The 15725-nt window shown below is 41.9% G+C and overlaps 1 protein-coding gene across 2 annotated transcripts in view; it reads left to right on the forward strand.

The window, feature by feature from the left end:
• Nucleotides 1-668: 668 nt before the first annotated feature.
• The window catches only part of arhgap10 (Rho GTPase activating protein 10), a 223415-nt gene continuing 208358 nt past the window's right edge, over nucleotides 669-15725 (forward strand). The window contains exon 1 of one of the 2 annotated variants that reach the window (XM_072256040.1): nucleotides 669-1157. In XM_072256040.1, the coding sequence (XP_072112141.1) occupies nucleotides 1004-1157 (154 nt within the window). In that variant the 5' untranslated portion in view covers nucleotides 669-1003. The remainder of the gene's footprint in view (nucleotides 1158-15725) is intronic. The other variant, XM_072256039.1, reaches the window with a different exon arrangement.

The following is a 15725-nucleotide window of genomic DNA, read 5'->3' on the forward strand; positions in this document are numbered from 1 at the left end:
TAAGGAAAATGTAAAGGATATATGGATGGTGGCGAATTGGGTTGGCAAACCACTGTCACATCAGATATAAGAAGCACCGTACTTTTTACCATGTTCCAACGCACCAGCGGGTTCACGAGATTTCCTGCACTAAAAGAAGCGAGGAATGATCTTTCATCATTAACTGTTATGATAAGTGCTTTATAGTGATTATGTTAAACTTTTCGCAAAGCTCCAGACGCCGGAGGTATCTGGTTTTTGGGTTCCCGGTGTAATCTGAATTGTTAAAGTAAGCCTGGATATTGAGGCGTGTTGAGATGTCGTCCTGTTCTCTACTAACGGGCGATTTTTAAAAAAAAAAACACTATTTAGTACATTAGCGAAATCGTCTCGTTTCCTTTGGGAGACGGATTCAACTCGCCTCATTTAAGGGTGTGTGCCCCCACCCACTGAGAGAGAGCACCCCCTTGGCAGCAACTAACTGAATCGACGTTGGATCCAATCTAGCATTCTTTACGCGAACGTCATTCGCAACAATTTTTTTTCAAATAGACGTTTTGAGAACTGCAATTAAAAAAAAATGGTCCAGGGCTTGTTTTAGACGTGAGTCATTGACAATCGCGGTTCCCAGTGTACTTTTGCATTGTCTCTGTTAAGTGCCCTGCTTGTTTTACTGAGTAGGGAGAGCGGGAGGAGTGGAGAGCGCAGGCTCCGCCCTCTCCCGGGTGTTCGGCTCACTCTCCGCGGGTAGCTGTAGCTGAAATCTTCGGGAGGCAAAGCCCGGCTTTGCTGGCTCTCTGTCAGCGGGTCCAGGACCCCCCCAGCAGTGCAGCATCGGAACTCCTGCCCGGCCACAGTCGCACCTACCCGCCTCACAGTTTCCCTTGCAGAGGAGATCTCTGGCTGGTTTACGCTAGGTTTGGGATTTGCTTGGTGGGACGACCACCCCCCCCACCCCACCCTCACCCTACTCCTCTCCTCGACACCCCCCCCCCCTCACCGGCCTGAGGAAACGCGGGAAGCTATGGGGCTGCAACCGCTGGAGTTCAGTGACTGCTACGTGGAGAGCCCCCACTTTCGCGAGCGGCTGAGGGCGCACGAAGCAGAGCTGGAGAAGACGAATAAGTTTATCAAGGAGTTGTTGAAGGACGGGAAGGCGCTAGTCTTAGCCACGAAAAGTAAGTGGGGTTTCGGCCGCGCGGGCTCCAGGTGCCCGCGGCCTTGAGCGCTGGGGAGCAGACCGCTGCTCTCCATAGGCAACTTGCTGGGGACGAATTTGTCAATATTTTTTTTCTGGTTGAATGAAGTTTTCATCCTCTCACATCCCCAACGGTTGTTTGCTATCGTCCGTCAGTTTAAAGGGTGTTGGGCAACATATTTTGAGACTGAGCTTGTGTAAAGAGCCCTGGGTTCGAAGTGTGCATCAGTGTTTGTCACTTGACAGAACTATTGCTGCTGTTCATTCCAATTGCTGCTAAATTTCCTATCCGGGTTTCGCGTTAATTTTTTTTTAACGCTCTTTCAGTGACGGAGTGTGAGGGGGAAGTATTCTCTCACTGGAAGTGTGCATCTCAAGAATGATTTTTTTTATAGTGAAATATTGGGGAAGCTGCCACTCCCCACTCTTTTAAGCAGGAGAGGGCGTTAGTACAGGACATGACATTAATCAAAATAAGAAAGATAAATCTTAACAAGCGTCAGCATACGCTGGGATTCTTCCAAAAACTCCACTACATGTCCACTCTGTTCCCCAAACTGAAAAACTTGTTTAAACTCCAGTAACTATTTTGTAATTTACTGTTTGATATTACGGTCTCTGTAAAGCAGATATCTCTTGATGTAACAATATCACGTGGATTACTCATTGTTTGAGACAAGGAGTTTTGGTCATTGTCATCTTAGTACTGATTTCAGGAGACTTTCATATAAGCACTTGTGTTGGTGGAATAAACTTCTTGTTGCTTTTTTTTGTCTTGGAAAATGAGATGAGCAGAATGGTCTGCCTCAATTGTTATGTTTCCAGATAACCACCCTGTTTCCCCAGTGGAAAATGTTTTCATTTTCATTCAGCGAAAAAGTGTTTGTTTTCACTGTTTTAAAATCTAGCTATTAATGACTTTTTCTAATGTCTCCTATCTAATTTGTTGCCAATTTTTATTTAATTTTAATATATGAAGTAGTTTGTAATTTTTACATCTCAAACACTGTAAATAGAAGATGAGTACCACTTTTTCACCACTTTTCAGGTGAGCTGTAAATCCTTGTACGTGGTTCAATATTTTCAAAGGTATTAAAACTGTTAATTCCTTCAAACTTTTACATTTTGGGTTCATTTTGTTTATTACTAATCTAGACATAAGTGGCTTAGCAGAGTTAGTTATTCTCAATGAGTCTATTTTATGGTGTGGCAAAGGTTGTTTTACTTGAGTATATCATGGACTGAATATTTGCCAGAGTTTGCATCATGTAATGTTTTTATGATGGGTACAAAGTTCATTGAAACTTTAACTTCATTAAAAGGTCTGAGCTGCATTTTGCCCTTCCAAGCCCTACACTAGCTGGATCTGAGAGAAATATTAGAAGTAGTATTTTTTCTGGAGTCTGATTATTTCCAGGAATGCTAAAAAAGAGGATGTGTAAAGCAGTAGGAGTTCAGATTTATTTTATTTTTTTTTTTTTTTTTGCTTTTGTGAGTGTGTGCAGGGCCCTAGCAAGATGGTTATTCCCTGAATTTTGCATTGGTCTACTAGCTTTAGTATAAGCTTTTTTTTTTTTCTCAGTGGTTTTCCAGAATGAGGAAGGAAGAAGTATTATGCTGCAAGAGACCTTGGGATCTGTTACATTGGAGACTGTGAGCACATGGTGAATCCCAAAAAGAATAAAAATAGTACAGAAAATGTGCCAGTCTGACTTCAGCAATTACTTGCCCCAAAAAAAGCATCTGGAGGAACTCAGTGGGCAGACAGTATCTGTGGAAGAAATAGACAGTTGATTGTCCACTTTCTTCCATAGATGCTGCCTGACCCACTGAGTTCCACCAGTGGCATTTTTTGGCTTCAGATTCCAGCATTTGCTGATGGGACAAAAAATGCAGTCCCATGTTCTGTGGTGATGAATGTGGGTTAAGGAAGGGTAAAGTGGAAGAGGAACCATATATTTACAGGGTCAACAGTGGTCAATTATGAGCTGACATCAGCTTCTCTTGCATGATATCCCCCATGATAAAACAAGTACAAAGAGTCTCAGGACTGGTTCGATAAGAACTGGGAACTAATTAATTACAAATACAATGGACTACTGGTTTGGATGCTCCCTGTGCTTTGGAGTAAAGCACCACCTCTACAGCCACCAGCGAGTCAAGGTTCAATAGAAAACCATGATTAAAGAGCATCTGCTAGGTGGAGCACAAGAGATCTATGTTGGACAGATTTGGCTGTGTTGTCAAGGACAAAAATATGGTCCAGATACCCAGACTGAAGGCAAGCGATGGAGGTAAACATATCAAGGGCAGAGGAGCAGAGTGCCTACTGGAAGGGACACTTCAAATAACTTCTCAGCTATTACTCTATCCTTACTAAGAATCATCCCACAGCAAACTCTGATCAAATCCTGTTTTCCCTCCTGACCATGTGCCTACTGCTAAACAGAGTGGAACTTCAGTTACAAACTTATAACCCAGTTCTGTAAGGAGGAAGAAATAATGGGGACCTTGGATGCTCTATTTATTCATGACCATCCTCAAGAATGGGCAGATCCAATTGTGGCAACAACTGAGTGTTCTTAGAGTCTGCCTGGGCTCTTCTTAACTGGCCCTCATAGTGGATGAAGAGCTACTCCCCAAATGTTGTGTGGATTCCACCCATCTCACAATTGAGATGATCTTTACTGTCCAAAAACTCCAAAGATAAATGCAAGGAATGGTATTGACCACTCTACCTATTGTGAGGACAATGGAGAATCATTCTTAAACTTAGCTGCCTGTAGAGATTCATCTCCTCATTTGCTTGTTTCTTGAAGGCATGTGAGCTGTGATGCTGACCAATGGAGCCAATCTCAGCACAGATCAGTGTCATGCAAGGCTGTCTCATTCTCACACACTTTCTTTAACATTTATCATTGCAAAGTTACACTTCATCTCTGCCTCCAAATTGTTTCCTGCAGGAGTGGATCTAATCTGGAGGAGTTGTAGGGAATTGTTCGGTCTACATTTCTGTACTTCAGGACTTGCATAAGTCCTCTCAGCCTTACTCAACGTGCTGCACTATGCAGATAGCTCTTGCACACATTTGGGGGCGGAGCTACGTGCCTGTGTTGACTCTGTCACCGAAGCATACAAAAGAATGAACCTTTAATCTGTAAAGGTCCTTTGCCAGTCTCTGTGATCTGTGGAAATTTCATTGGCATACAAATGAAAGTATTAGTTGACAAATATGAATTAATTACTTCATTGGACATAGTTTTGCATCTCCATTGAAGGTGCTGATTCTGTGCTGATGTTGGTAAATAATCCATTGTAAATTTTAATGATAAATTATTTGATCTTTCATCTGCAGTCACTCCCCATCCTTCAATTTTAACACCTCATGTAGACATTTTCCAGAGGCTGCACTTAACAGTGCTGCTAATTGAAATGTTCCACCAGTTACTGAGAATCTTTACAGTGCCCTCATTTTTGCTCTGGATGGGCTAAGCTTATCCTGTACAAAATGGTGATGTCTCTGACTATGTTACCCAAAATTGCTGGAATTCATGTTGAGTCTTAGCAGTTGAGATCTTTCCATATAGAAAAGAAGTACCATTTCTCAATCTCATGTGGAATCTTCAGACATCCCACCTCTCCCAGAAGTTCCGGGAGTCTCCTGCATATTGATAGCAGCTCCCTGATGCCCAGAAATTATGTACCATATCCTGGAAATTGATTTTTTTTTTTTTTTGAGAGGCAGAGTGACAGCGAGCATCCTAATAGGTCTATTCAACACAGAGGCCAATCAGTTTTCTCTGTGGGTGGGGTTTATAGTCAACCTCAAAAATAATAAGTGTTGCTCACTGCACTGTTTGCAACAGTGACTTTTCTATTGCCACAGTGGGTTAAAATGTAAAAGACATGTTGAGGTGAGTTTAACAGCTGTTATTCATTCATTAGTGTAGCTAATGTTATTTAAACTAGCTGGCTAGCTGCTAAGGAACTACTCTATTGATGTCCTACGTGATGAGGCCAAGCTCCCTATAGACTTAAAGTTGTAATAGAATAAATATAATAAGTACATATTTTAATCTCATTTTCTGCATATACCCAACTTGGTTTACAGATTAGACAAAATCACTAAACCAAGTATTACATACACCCTTGGAGATTGACTGGGGTGGGGGTACTACCTCCCTGAAATGAGTTTTTTGGAGGGTGGGATGTCTTAATCTTACTGGAAGAGTACAGGTGGCCATAGATCAATCAAAAATGGAGTGGAATAGAAAATTTGAAAAAATAGCTGGATACTCTTGGTACTCAGAACAAAGGTGTTCTGCAAAACAGTCGTGCAATTGTTTGTTTTTTCCAATGAAGAGTAAACTAATTTTGTGTAGTGATACAATACATTATGTTGGAAGAAGTATGAAAGAATAAAGTTGGTTTTTTTTTGTTTTGAAAGCCAGATGTTGCATAGGTAGGTGCTGTGAGCAGGGGAGTAGTTGGTGGTGATGGAAGAGCAAATGATGCAGATGCAAAGTGAGCGGTTCCTTCAAAATAATGAAAAGTAGGGGAGAGGAAAATGTTTCTGGTGTCTCCATTTGACATTAAGGTGAGAGGTCAGAGGAAAAGAACCCAAAGTGGCCAGAAACTGACTGAATATTGCTGGAGAGTAAATTGCTTGGAATAATGATGTACTGTTTGGAATAACTTGAAGAGCTAGTACCAAAGTAGTCATTAGGGTAAAGTTTCTTTAGAGAATTATAAATTGGTTCAAGTTGGTCTTCGAGCAGAAACACTAGCCAGGAAGATCATTTTAAAGTGAAGCATTTGACATTCGGGAAATGATCAGCAGAGTCATCATGAATATTTTGCAGTAATGAAATTATATTAAATTATATCATTTGTGGAGGAAATAGTGCATTGATTATAATGCTGTAATCATATCCCATTATGTCAGTCGGAGGATTTTAACAGATCACATTTTAGTTAATCAAATATTCTGCAAAAAAAAGTTGAGTATTAGCAGGCACAAATCTATCATCTCTTTCAAAAGCAGAACATTTTATGATGCAGTTGACCATTGATTTAGTACTGGAGATTTTATAAGACCATAAGATACAGAAGCAGAATTAGACCATTCAGCCCATTCAATACGCTCTGTCATTCCATCATTGCTGACTTATTACCCCCCTCAATCCCATTCATCTGCCTTCTCTGTAACCTTTGATGCCCTGATTAATCAAGAACCTACCAAACTCTGTGCCTTAAATATATCCAATACAGCCATTTGTGGCAATGAATTCCATAGATTTGCAACCTTCTGACTAAATAAATTTTTTTTTTCTCATCCTTGTTCAAACTGAGTGTCCCTCAATTCTGAGGCTGTGCCCGCTGGTCCTAGAATCCCCCACGGTAGGAAGCAAGCATCCTCTCTACATACACACTGTCTAGGGTTTTCAATATTCGATAGGTTTCAATGATATTCTCTCCCCCCCCCCCCCCCCCAAATTCTTCTAAACTTCAGCGAGTACAGGCCCAGAGCCTTCAAATGTTCTCCATATCTTAACTGTTTCATTCCTGGAATCATTGTCATGAACCTCCTGTGGACCTACTCCAATGCCAACACGTTTTCTGCGATAAGGACCCCAAAACAGCTCAAAATACTTCAATTATGCCCTATAAAGCTTCAGCATTACATTGTTGTGTTCTAGTCATCTTGAAATGAATGCTAACAGTGCATTTCCTGTACATCCCATCGACTTAACCCGCAAATTAACCTTTAGGGAATCCTGCAGGAGGACTCACAAGTCCTTTTGCACCTCTGATTTTTGAATTTTCTCCCTATTTAAAAAATAGTCCATGCCTGTATTTCTTCTACCAAAGTGCACAACCATGCACTTCCATATGATATGTTCCAGCTGTTATTTTTATGCCGACTCTCCCAATCTGTCTTAAGTCTTTCTGCAGACACTCTTCTTCCCCTGCATTACCTCCCCTGCACCTGTCTTCATTTCGTCTGGAAAGTTGGCCCCAAAGCTATTAATTCCTTCATCTAAATCGTTGACATACTTTTAACATGAAAAGAAGTGGTCCCAAACCAAACCCTGTGGCACACCACTAGTCACTGGCAGCCAACCAGAAAAAAGCTCCTTTTACTTTGACTTTTTTGCGCTCTTACCTTGTTAAGCAGCCTCGTATGTGACAACTTGTCAAAGGCCTTCTGAATATCCATATAAATAACACCCACTGACTGTCCTTTGCCTACCTTCCCTGTTATTTCCTCAAAGAATTCTGACAGATTTGTCAGGCAATAGTTCCCCTTAAGGGTTAGGGTTAGGGTTTGCTGATTTTGGTCTATTTTGTCATGTGCCTCCAAGTACCCTGAAACCTTATCTTTAATAATGGACTCCCAACATCTTCCCAACCGCTGAAGTCAAGCTAACTTGCTTATATTTTTTTTCCCTTCTGCTCCCCTCCTTTCTTAAAGAGTGGAGTGACATTTACAATTTTCCAGTCTTCCAGAGCCATTCCAAAATCTAGCAATTCTTGAAAAGTTATTGTTAATGTCACCATAATCTCTTCAGTTACCTCCTTCAGAACCCTGGGGTGTAATGTGCCTGGTCCATGTGACTTGCCGACCTTCAGCTTCCCAAGCATCTTCACCTTAGTAATAGCAACTGCACTCACTTTTGCTCCCTGCATTTCTGGCATTCTGCTTGTGTTAGTATTTAAAAGTGCAAACACGAGGAAATCTGCAGATGCTGGAATTTCAAGCAACACACATAAAAGTCTGTCCTGACGAAGGGTCTCGGCCCGAAACGTTGACTGTACCTCTTCCTAGAGATGCTGCCTGGCCTGCTGCTTTCACCAGCAACTTTTATGTGTGTTGCTGCTAGTGTTAGCATCATTTTCCAGCAATGCGATATCCCCTCTTGTCTCTTTTTATATAGCAGAATAAAAAAATTTTGATATCCTCTTGTATATTTTTGGCTAGCTTACCTTCATTGTTCATCTTTTTGCTCTTTATGGCTTTTTTAGTTGCTTTCCGTTGGTTTTTAAAAGCTTCCTTTGCTAAATTATGTGACACCTCTTTTGCTGTCTTTGACTTCTCTTGTCAGATACATTCCTTTGGAATGTATTTTTTTTGCGCTTTCCGAATTGCTCACAGACATTCCCACCATTGTTGTCTATTGTCGACTCTGCTAGTGTCCTCTTCCAATCCACTTTGGCCACTGTCATGCCTCTGTAATTCACCTTATTCCACTGTAATGCTGATACATCCAATTTTAGTTCCTTCTCAAACTGCAGGGTGAATTCTGTGCTATTATAATCACTGCCTCCAAAGGGTTCCTTTAACTTCAGCTCCCTAATCAAAGATTCAAAGCACATTTATTATCAAAGAATGTATAAATTATACACCTTGAGATTTGTCTGCCACAAAGTAAGAAACCTGTATAACCCAATTTTTTAAAAAAAAGGCCAAAAATCACTGTGCAAGGAAAAAAGGGGAAAAACCCACAAATCATTCAAACAATAGAAGCAAGTCAACAGCTTTCCGGAGCATCCGAAGTAGGCCCAAGTCTCGGTCCCGGCTCGTTTCACCAGCAGGACAAAAATGCAGAGTCGTCGGATCAGTTGACAGCCTCAGCCCTGCAGAGAAAAGGATGAACATTCGTGAGAGAGTGAGTGAAATCAGCCAACCGTTATCTCTGTTCCTGACATCTGTGCCAGCATTTAAATTGTTCAAGCAAAACACCCAATCAAGAATTGCCTTTCCTCTTGTGGGCTCAACCACAACCATAAGCTGCTCTAAAAAAGCCATCTCCTTGGCATTTGACAAATTCCCTCTCTTGGGATCCAGTACCAACATGATTTTTCCGATCATCTCCATATTGAAATCCCCCATGACTATCGCAACATTGCCCTTTATCATGCCTTTTCTATCTCCCATTATAGTTTGTAGCCCATATCCTGGATATTGTTCGGAGGCCTGTATATAATTTCCATTAGGGTCCTTTTACCCTTGCAGTATCTGAACTCTATCGACAAGGATTCTATATCTTACAGTCCTATGTCACCTCCATCTAAGGATTTGATTTCATTTTTACCAGCAGAGCCACAACTCAGCTATACCCACAACAGTATACTTGCCAATCTCTAACTGTGCTACAAGATCATCTACCTTATTTCTTTTATTGTGTGCATTCAAATATAACACCTTCAGTCCTGTATTCATCACCTTTATCAGTTTGGCCCCTGTTATACTTTAGCTCATCTCACTGACTGCAATTTTGCCCTATCATCTGTCTGTCCTTTCTTACAGTCTCACTACACACTACACCCAGTTGTATACCTACTGCCCCAATCTCAGCCCTATTACTCTGGTTCCCACCCCCTGCCAAATTAGTTTAGATGCTCCCCACAGCTCTAGCAAACCTACCACAAGGATATCCATCCCTGTTGGGTTCTGGTGTAACCTGTTGTTTTTGAACAGGTCAGAACCTTCTCCAGAAGAGATCCCAGTGACCCAGAAATCTGAAACCCTGCCCCTGCACCAATCCTTCAGCAACACATTCATCTGCCAAATCATCGTATTCTTGCCCTCACAGGCATGTGACACAGGCAGAAATCCAGAGATTATTTCCCCGGAGGTCTTGCTTTTCTGCTTTCTACCTTTCTCCCTATATTTTCTGTAACACCATGACTTCCAGCTGTTCATCCTCCTCCTTTAGAATGCTGTGGACCCAGTCCAAGACATTCCTGAGAGGTAACATATCATCTGAGTGTCCCCTTCACATCCTCTAATTATAAAATCCCCTGTCACTGCAGCTTCCCCCAGTCGGTAATCTCCTCCAACGTTATCCAAAGCAGCATACTTATTATTGAGGGGGGTGGCCACATGGGTACTCTGCACTTTTTGCCTTTTCCTTTCCCTCTTCTGCCAATCACCCAGTTACCTGCAACTTAGGGGTGACTACCTTCCTGTAGCTCTTATCTATCTTATCATCTCCTCATTTTCCATATGAGCTGAAGGTCATGCAGTTGCAGCTTCAGTTCCTTAACACTGTCTCTAAGGAGCTACAGCTTGGTGTACTTCTTACGGATGTAGTTATCTGGGAGTCTGGAGATCTCCGAAAGTTCCCACGAGGAACAGACCACTAACTCTGGACCCATTCTCAGCGCACTAGCTTTGTACTAACAGAGGAAAAAAAACTGCCCAAGCTTGTTGAGCCAAAGCCTGCTCACACTAAAGCCTGATTTATACTTCTGTGTCAACTTGATGCCGTAACCTACGCAAATGACTTAAGCGCATTGTGAGCATTTATACTTGTGCGTTGGTGTGTCTGCGTCGCTCTGCAATTCGCGCATGTCACGCACGCGCACACACCTGCCCGTGCAAGGCTTCATGGTCATGGTAGTCTTTCTCGGGGTAAACAAGAAGCTAGCGTCTTTTTTCGTAAAAGTGAAATGTGTCCTCCATAATTTCGGAGGTCTGTAAAGCTTTATGGAAAGCATTGCAGCCAGAGTTCCTTCCTTGCCCTTCAGTCGCCCGATGGGAAGCTATTGCAGCATAGGATGAAATGCGATGCGACCAAGCGGACCAATCACAGCTGTTGTGGTCTGCGTTGCCGCGATGCACGGTTATGTTTTGGGAGAGGTGCACGTCGCAGCAATGCAGGCTCTGGCGTAGGGATCCTCGTTGGCTTTGCGCAGGGTTTGCGGTGACGCAGTACTTACGGCATCGCGTTGACGCGGAAGTATAAATCAGGCTTAACATTGTACACTCACACAATGGCCCTTCCACTTACAATTTGCTGCTTTTTATTGGCCCTTGCTGAGTGCCTAATAGATTGTTATGATTGCAGTCTGCTGAAAACCCCCGAAAGCACCTGAGCTCTTTTTAAACCTTACTCTGTGTCATCAATGAACAACCTCTCGCACTGATTGCAGCCTGCCACATGTGATAGGTTCGGGTCTGACTCTAAAAACATGTTTTTGAACGTGGCTTTGGAGTCAGACTTGAACCTATTACAGAACAGGCCACTTGGCTCCCAGTGTCTGTGCCAACCAAGGTGGCCAATCAAAACTAACCCTATCTGCCTGCGCGTGGTGTGCATTCCTCTATTCCTACCTGTTTGTGTGTCTGTCTAAATGCCTATTAGATGTTGCTGTTGTGTCTGCTTTCACCACGTGCCCTGGCAGTACGTTCCAGGCATCCACCACTCTCTGTTTTTAAAAATAAAATCTGCCTTGTGAATCTCCTTTAAACACTTCTCCCACCTTAAACCTGTGTCTTCCTAATATTTGGCGTGTCCAATTTTGAGAAAATGACTTTGGTTATTCACCCTATCTACCTCTTGTAATTTTATATATTTCTGTCAGGTTACCCTTTGGCCTTTGACATTCTAGTGAAAACAATCCAAGTTTGTCCAACCTCTCTTCTATAGCTAATGCTCTCTAGTCCAAGCAATATCCTGGAGAACTACTTCTGTACCCTCTCCAAAGCCTTCATGTTGTTCTTGTGATACAGTGACCAGAACTGGATACAGTACTCCAAACGAGGCCTCATGAAAGTTCCAACAGCTTTCTTCTTGATATTAGCATGCCCTAGAATAGGGGTTCCCAAGCTTTTTTTATGCTATGGTCCAATACCATTTGCCCTGCAATATCCTACCCAGATGGCTTTCAAATAAATCCTGTATGTCATATCTGGATATACCCAATAACAGTTGCTTCTAGTCGTGGTGTCACTTTCCCCTGAGAGGCTATTTCCTTCTTCTTCCCCACCCCCTCCCCCACAACAGTATCCAAAAGGGTACTTGTTTGAGAGGGGAACAGCTGCAGAAAACTTCTGCACTTGCTGTCTATTCTGGCAGTTGCTATTTATCAGACTGTGACCGCCTTCACCTCCCTGAAACTCCTCTCTATAACATTCTGCCTCCTGTATGCTCCTCAGTGAGTTCAGCTGCTGCAGCAACCACCAACCACTCAAAGCAGTCTGAGAGGAGCCACATCTGCACACATTTCTTGCAGATGCCATTGTCAGGAACACTTGAACTCTCTCTGAATCTCCCACATCAGAATCAGGTTTAATATCACTAGCATATGTTGTGAAATATATTGTTTTGCAGCAGCAGAACACTGCAATTCATAATAAAACTATAAATTACAGTAAGAAGTATATATTAAAAAAATTAAATACGCAGTGCAAAAAGAGGGGAAAAAGTGAGCTGGTGTTTATGGATTCATTTTCCATTTAGAAATCTGATGGTGGAGGGGAAGAAGCTGTTCCTGAAATGATGAGTGTGTGTCTTCAGGCTCCTGTGCCATCATCTTGATGCTAGCAATGAGAAGAGGTCATGTCCTGGGTGATGTGCGATCTTAATGATGGATGCTGCCTTTTTGAGGTATTCTGGATGCTGGTGAGACTGGCGCCCATGATGGATGTGGCAGAGTTTACATCGTTCTGCAGCCTTTTCCGATCCCGTACAGTTGCCCTTTCATACCAGAGAGTGATGCAATCAGTTAGAATACTCTCCACGTATATCTGTATGTAGAGAGTATACTTTTCTTCAGACTCCTAATGAAGTATAGCCACTGTTGTGCCTTCTTTGTAATTACATCAATATGTTGGGCCTGGGATGTTGACACCCAGGAATTTTGAAGCTGCTCGCCCTTTCCACTTCTGATCCCTCGATGAGGACTGGAGTGTGTTCCCTCGACTTCCCCTTCCTGAAGTCTACGATCAATTCAACACCTTACTATTGTTGAGTGCAGGTTTGTTGCTGCACCACCACTCAACCAACATCATTCATTCCTGTACGCCGCCTCATCACCTGAAATTCTGCCAACGATAGTTGTGCCATCGGCAAACTTATAGAATGTATTTGAGCAGGGTCTAGCCACACAATCGTGGGTGTAGAGGAGGTAGATGAGTAGTCTAAGCACACATCCTTAGGGTGCGCCAGTGTCAATTGTCAGCGAGGAGAAGATGTTATTTTTGATCCACGTAGATTGTGGTCTCCCAGTGAGGTAGTCGAGGATCTAGTTGCAGAGGTACAGTGTCCCAGGGTCTGGGACTTGTTGATTAGAATTGAGAGTATGATTGTGTTGAACGCTAAGCTGCAGTCAATAAACAACAGCCTGATGTAGGTATTGCTATTGTCACACAGGAGGAGCAAAGCAATCCACTCCACTGACTGCCATTGCTGTCCCTTGAGCGAACTAACATTTTGACTGGCTTACAAAACTAGTACTGACAGAGATGTGGTGATAGTGAGCTGTGCAATGTTACTTCTAAGTGGTTGAGACAAATTGTACCTTGTCCCTTTGTAATAATGATCACTTGGGTCTAGAATCTGATTTTTTTACTCTGGTTAAATTATACAAGTATGCTTGTATAATTGGGGGAGAATATTCAATTTCTAGCTGTTTTGTTGCAGAAGATGTGTTCTGTTAAAAAAGCATTTTGAAGCAGCTGCTTTGGATTAGCAACAGAGACTCAAAGTGGGTGTGAATGTTGCACAAAAAGTCATTTTGAATGCTGTGCTGGCAGATCAAGTGAAGTATGGGTTAGTGTAGCGGTGAAATACAAGTGCCTGTGTTGTAGGCAGGAAGTGTGTGGGTTTTAATGATGTATCATATTTTGATCATTGGTAAATGGCACACTCTAGTTTTAACAGGCTCAAACAATGGGTGAAGAGATAATCTGAGAAAACATTGGCCTATGTTTCTGAGAAGTAGGAAGGTAGACTTTGTGCTAAATCTAGTCATGGTATCTGAGTAGGTGAGATCTTCATTGCTTTATTGGATATGATTTAAAAACCTTTGACAGATTTTATAACAGCATTTTTGACAACATGAGAGGGTTATTTGTAATCTCCATATGACTCCTGTGGGACAACATCTGGAGAATTGCATTTAATTTTGATTTCACTGTATCGAAGATGAGAAACAGGAAAGAATATTTAAAAGGATGTGTGATTGATTCCAACTTTTGTAGGGATTTTGCATGAGTGTAGATTGATTCTATGAAGATGTTTCAAAGAAAGTTTTCAGAATTGTGAACATTTAGACTAATTGCTTACTTGTATTCCAAAGAAAAAATATTGCTGGCAAGACCCAACATTTAATGCCTACTCTAATTGTCTTTAAAAAGGTGCTGGTTGTGATCTGAATTCTTGATCCAAGAAATCCTTTCCAGTTGCAGAATTTAAACCTAAGAATAATAGAAGGAAATAAGAAATGTCCAAGGAACCTTTTTCACTCTGAACTCTTTAGTAAGAATTATTGGCACAAAGAGTGGAACGAGAACTGGATGGTTTCTGGCAACATTGAGGGGGAGTGATTTCAGTTGGGCATGGTGTTGATACAGTAGTTTTCCTGAGTACCTATCTAATTGTATTCCTCTGAAATTTAAATTCATTTAATAACAATATGAAATCTTTACATATTTACATAAGGACCTTAACATATTTGTACTCTTTGAGATCAAACCTAATTTATAATGTAGAGGATATCTGCTGCCACTTGGGTATTCAGGTCTTGTATCCTTTTTTAGATTGTAAGTGAGAATATAAACACATACGACACAGGAACAAGATGTTTGGACCATGATGTCTGTGCTGATCATGCCAATTTAAACTATGTTCTGTATCTTTCCATTTCTGCATGTTCACGGGCCTGTCTAAATGTCTCATATATCTTAACTACTTTCACCATCTCTCCTGACAGCATGTTCCAAGCACCTACCATTCAATGTGTATTTAAAAAAAATTGTTTTGCAAATCTTTTTCAAACTTTACACTCATCAGCTTAAATTTGTGCCCTCTAGTATTTGATATCTTCACCTCTCATAATTTTATATATTTCTGTCAGGGTGCCTTTCAGTCTCCTAATGCTTCAGAGAAACCAATCCAGATTTGTCCAGCCTCTCCTTGCAGTTCATATTCCCCAATGCAGGTAACGTCCTGGTGAACCCTTGGACCCTCTTTAAGAGCTTCATGTCCTCCCTGCAATGTGGTGACACAACGCATGATGATACTCTACATGTCTTATACAGCAGCAACATGACTTGCCAATTTTTACACCCTGACCGATAGAGGCAAGTTTGCCGTATACTGCTTTTACCACCCGATCCACTTGTGCTGTTAAAAGGGAGGGGAAACTTGTGTCCATGATCTATCTGGTTATCAATGGAAGTCAGATCCTTAGGTGCAAAGTCCAGTACCTCACTCAGAGTGATGGTTGTGTAGCATGGGAACAGGTGTATCAGCCCAACTCACCCATGCTAGTCCCATTTCTCTGTTTGGCCCATATTCCTGTAAATATTTCCAACCTAGGTACCTGCCAAATGTCTTTTGAATGTTGTAGTTGTACCTATTGCTACAACCTCCCTGGCAGCAGCTCATTCCATATAACCACCATCCTCGGATGGAAAAACCTATTCCTCAGTTTCTTTATCATTCACAAAATGCTGGAGGAACTCAGGCAGGGCAGGCAGCATCTAAGGAGGGCAATAAACACTTGACCTTTCAAGCTGAAACTTATCCTCAGGACT

The sequence above is a fragment of the Mobula birostris genome, chromosome 4 (assembly GCF_030028105.1).
Source record: "Mobula birostris isolate sMobBir1 chromosome 4, sMobBir1.hap1, whole genome shotgun sequence".
In the NCBI taxonomy this organism is placed as follows: Eukaryota; Metazoa; Chordata; class Chondrichthyes; order Myliobatiformes; family Myliobatidae; genus Mobula; species Mobula birostris.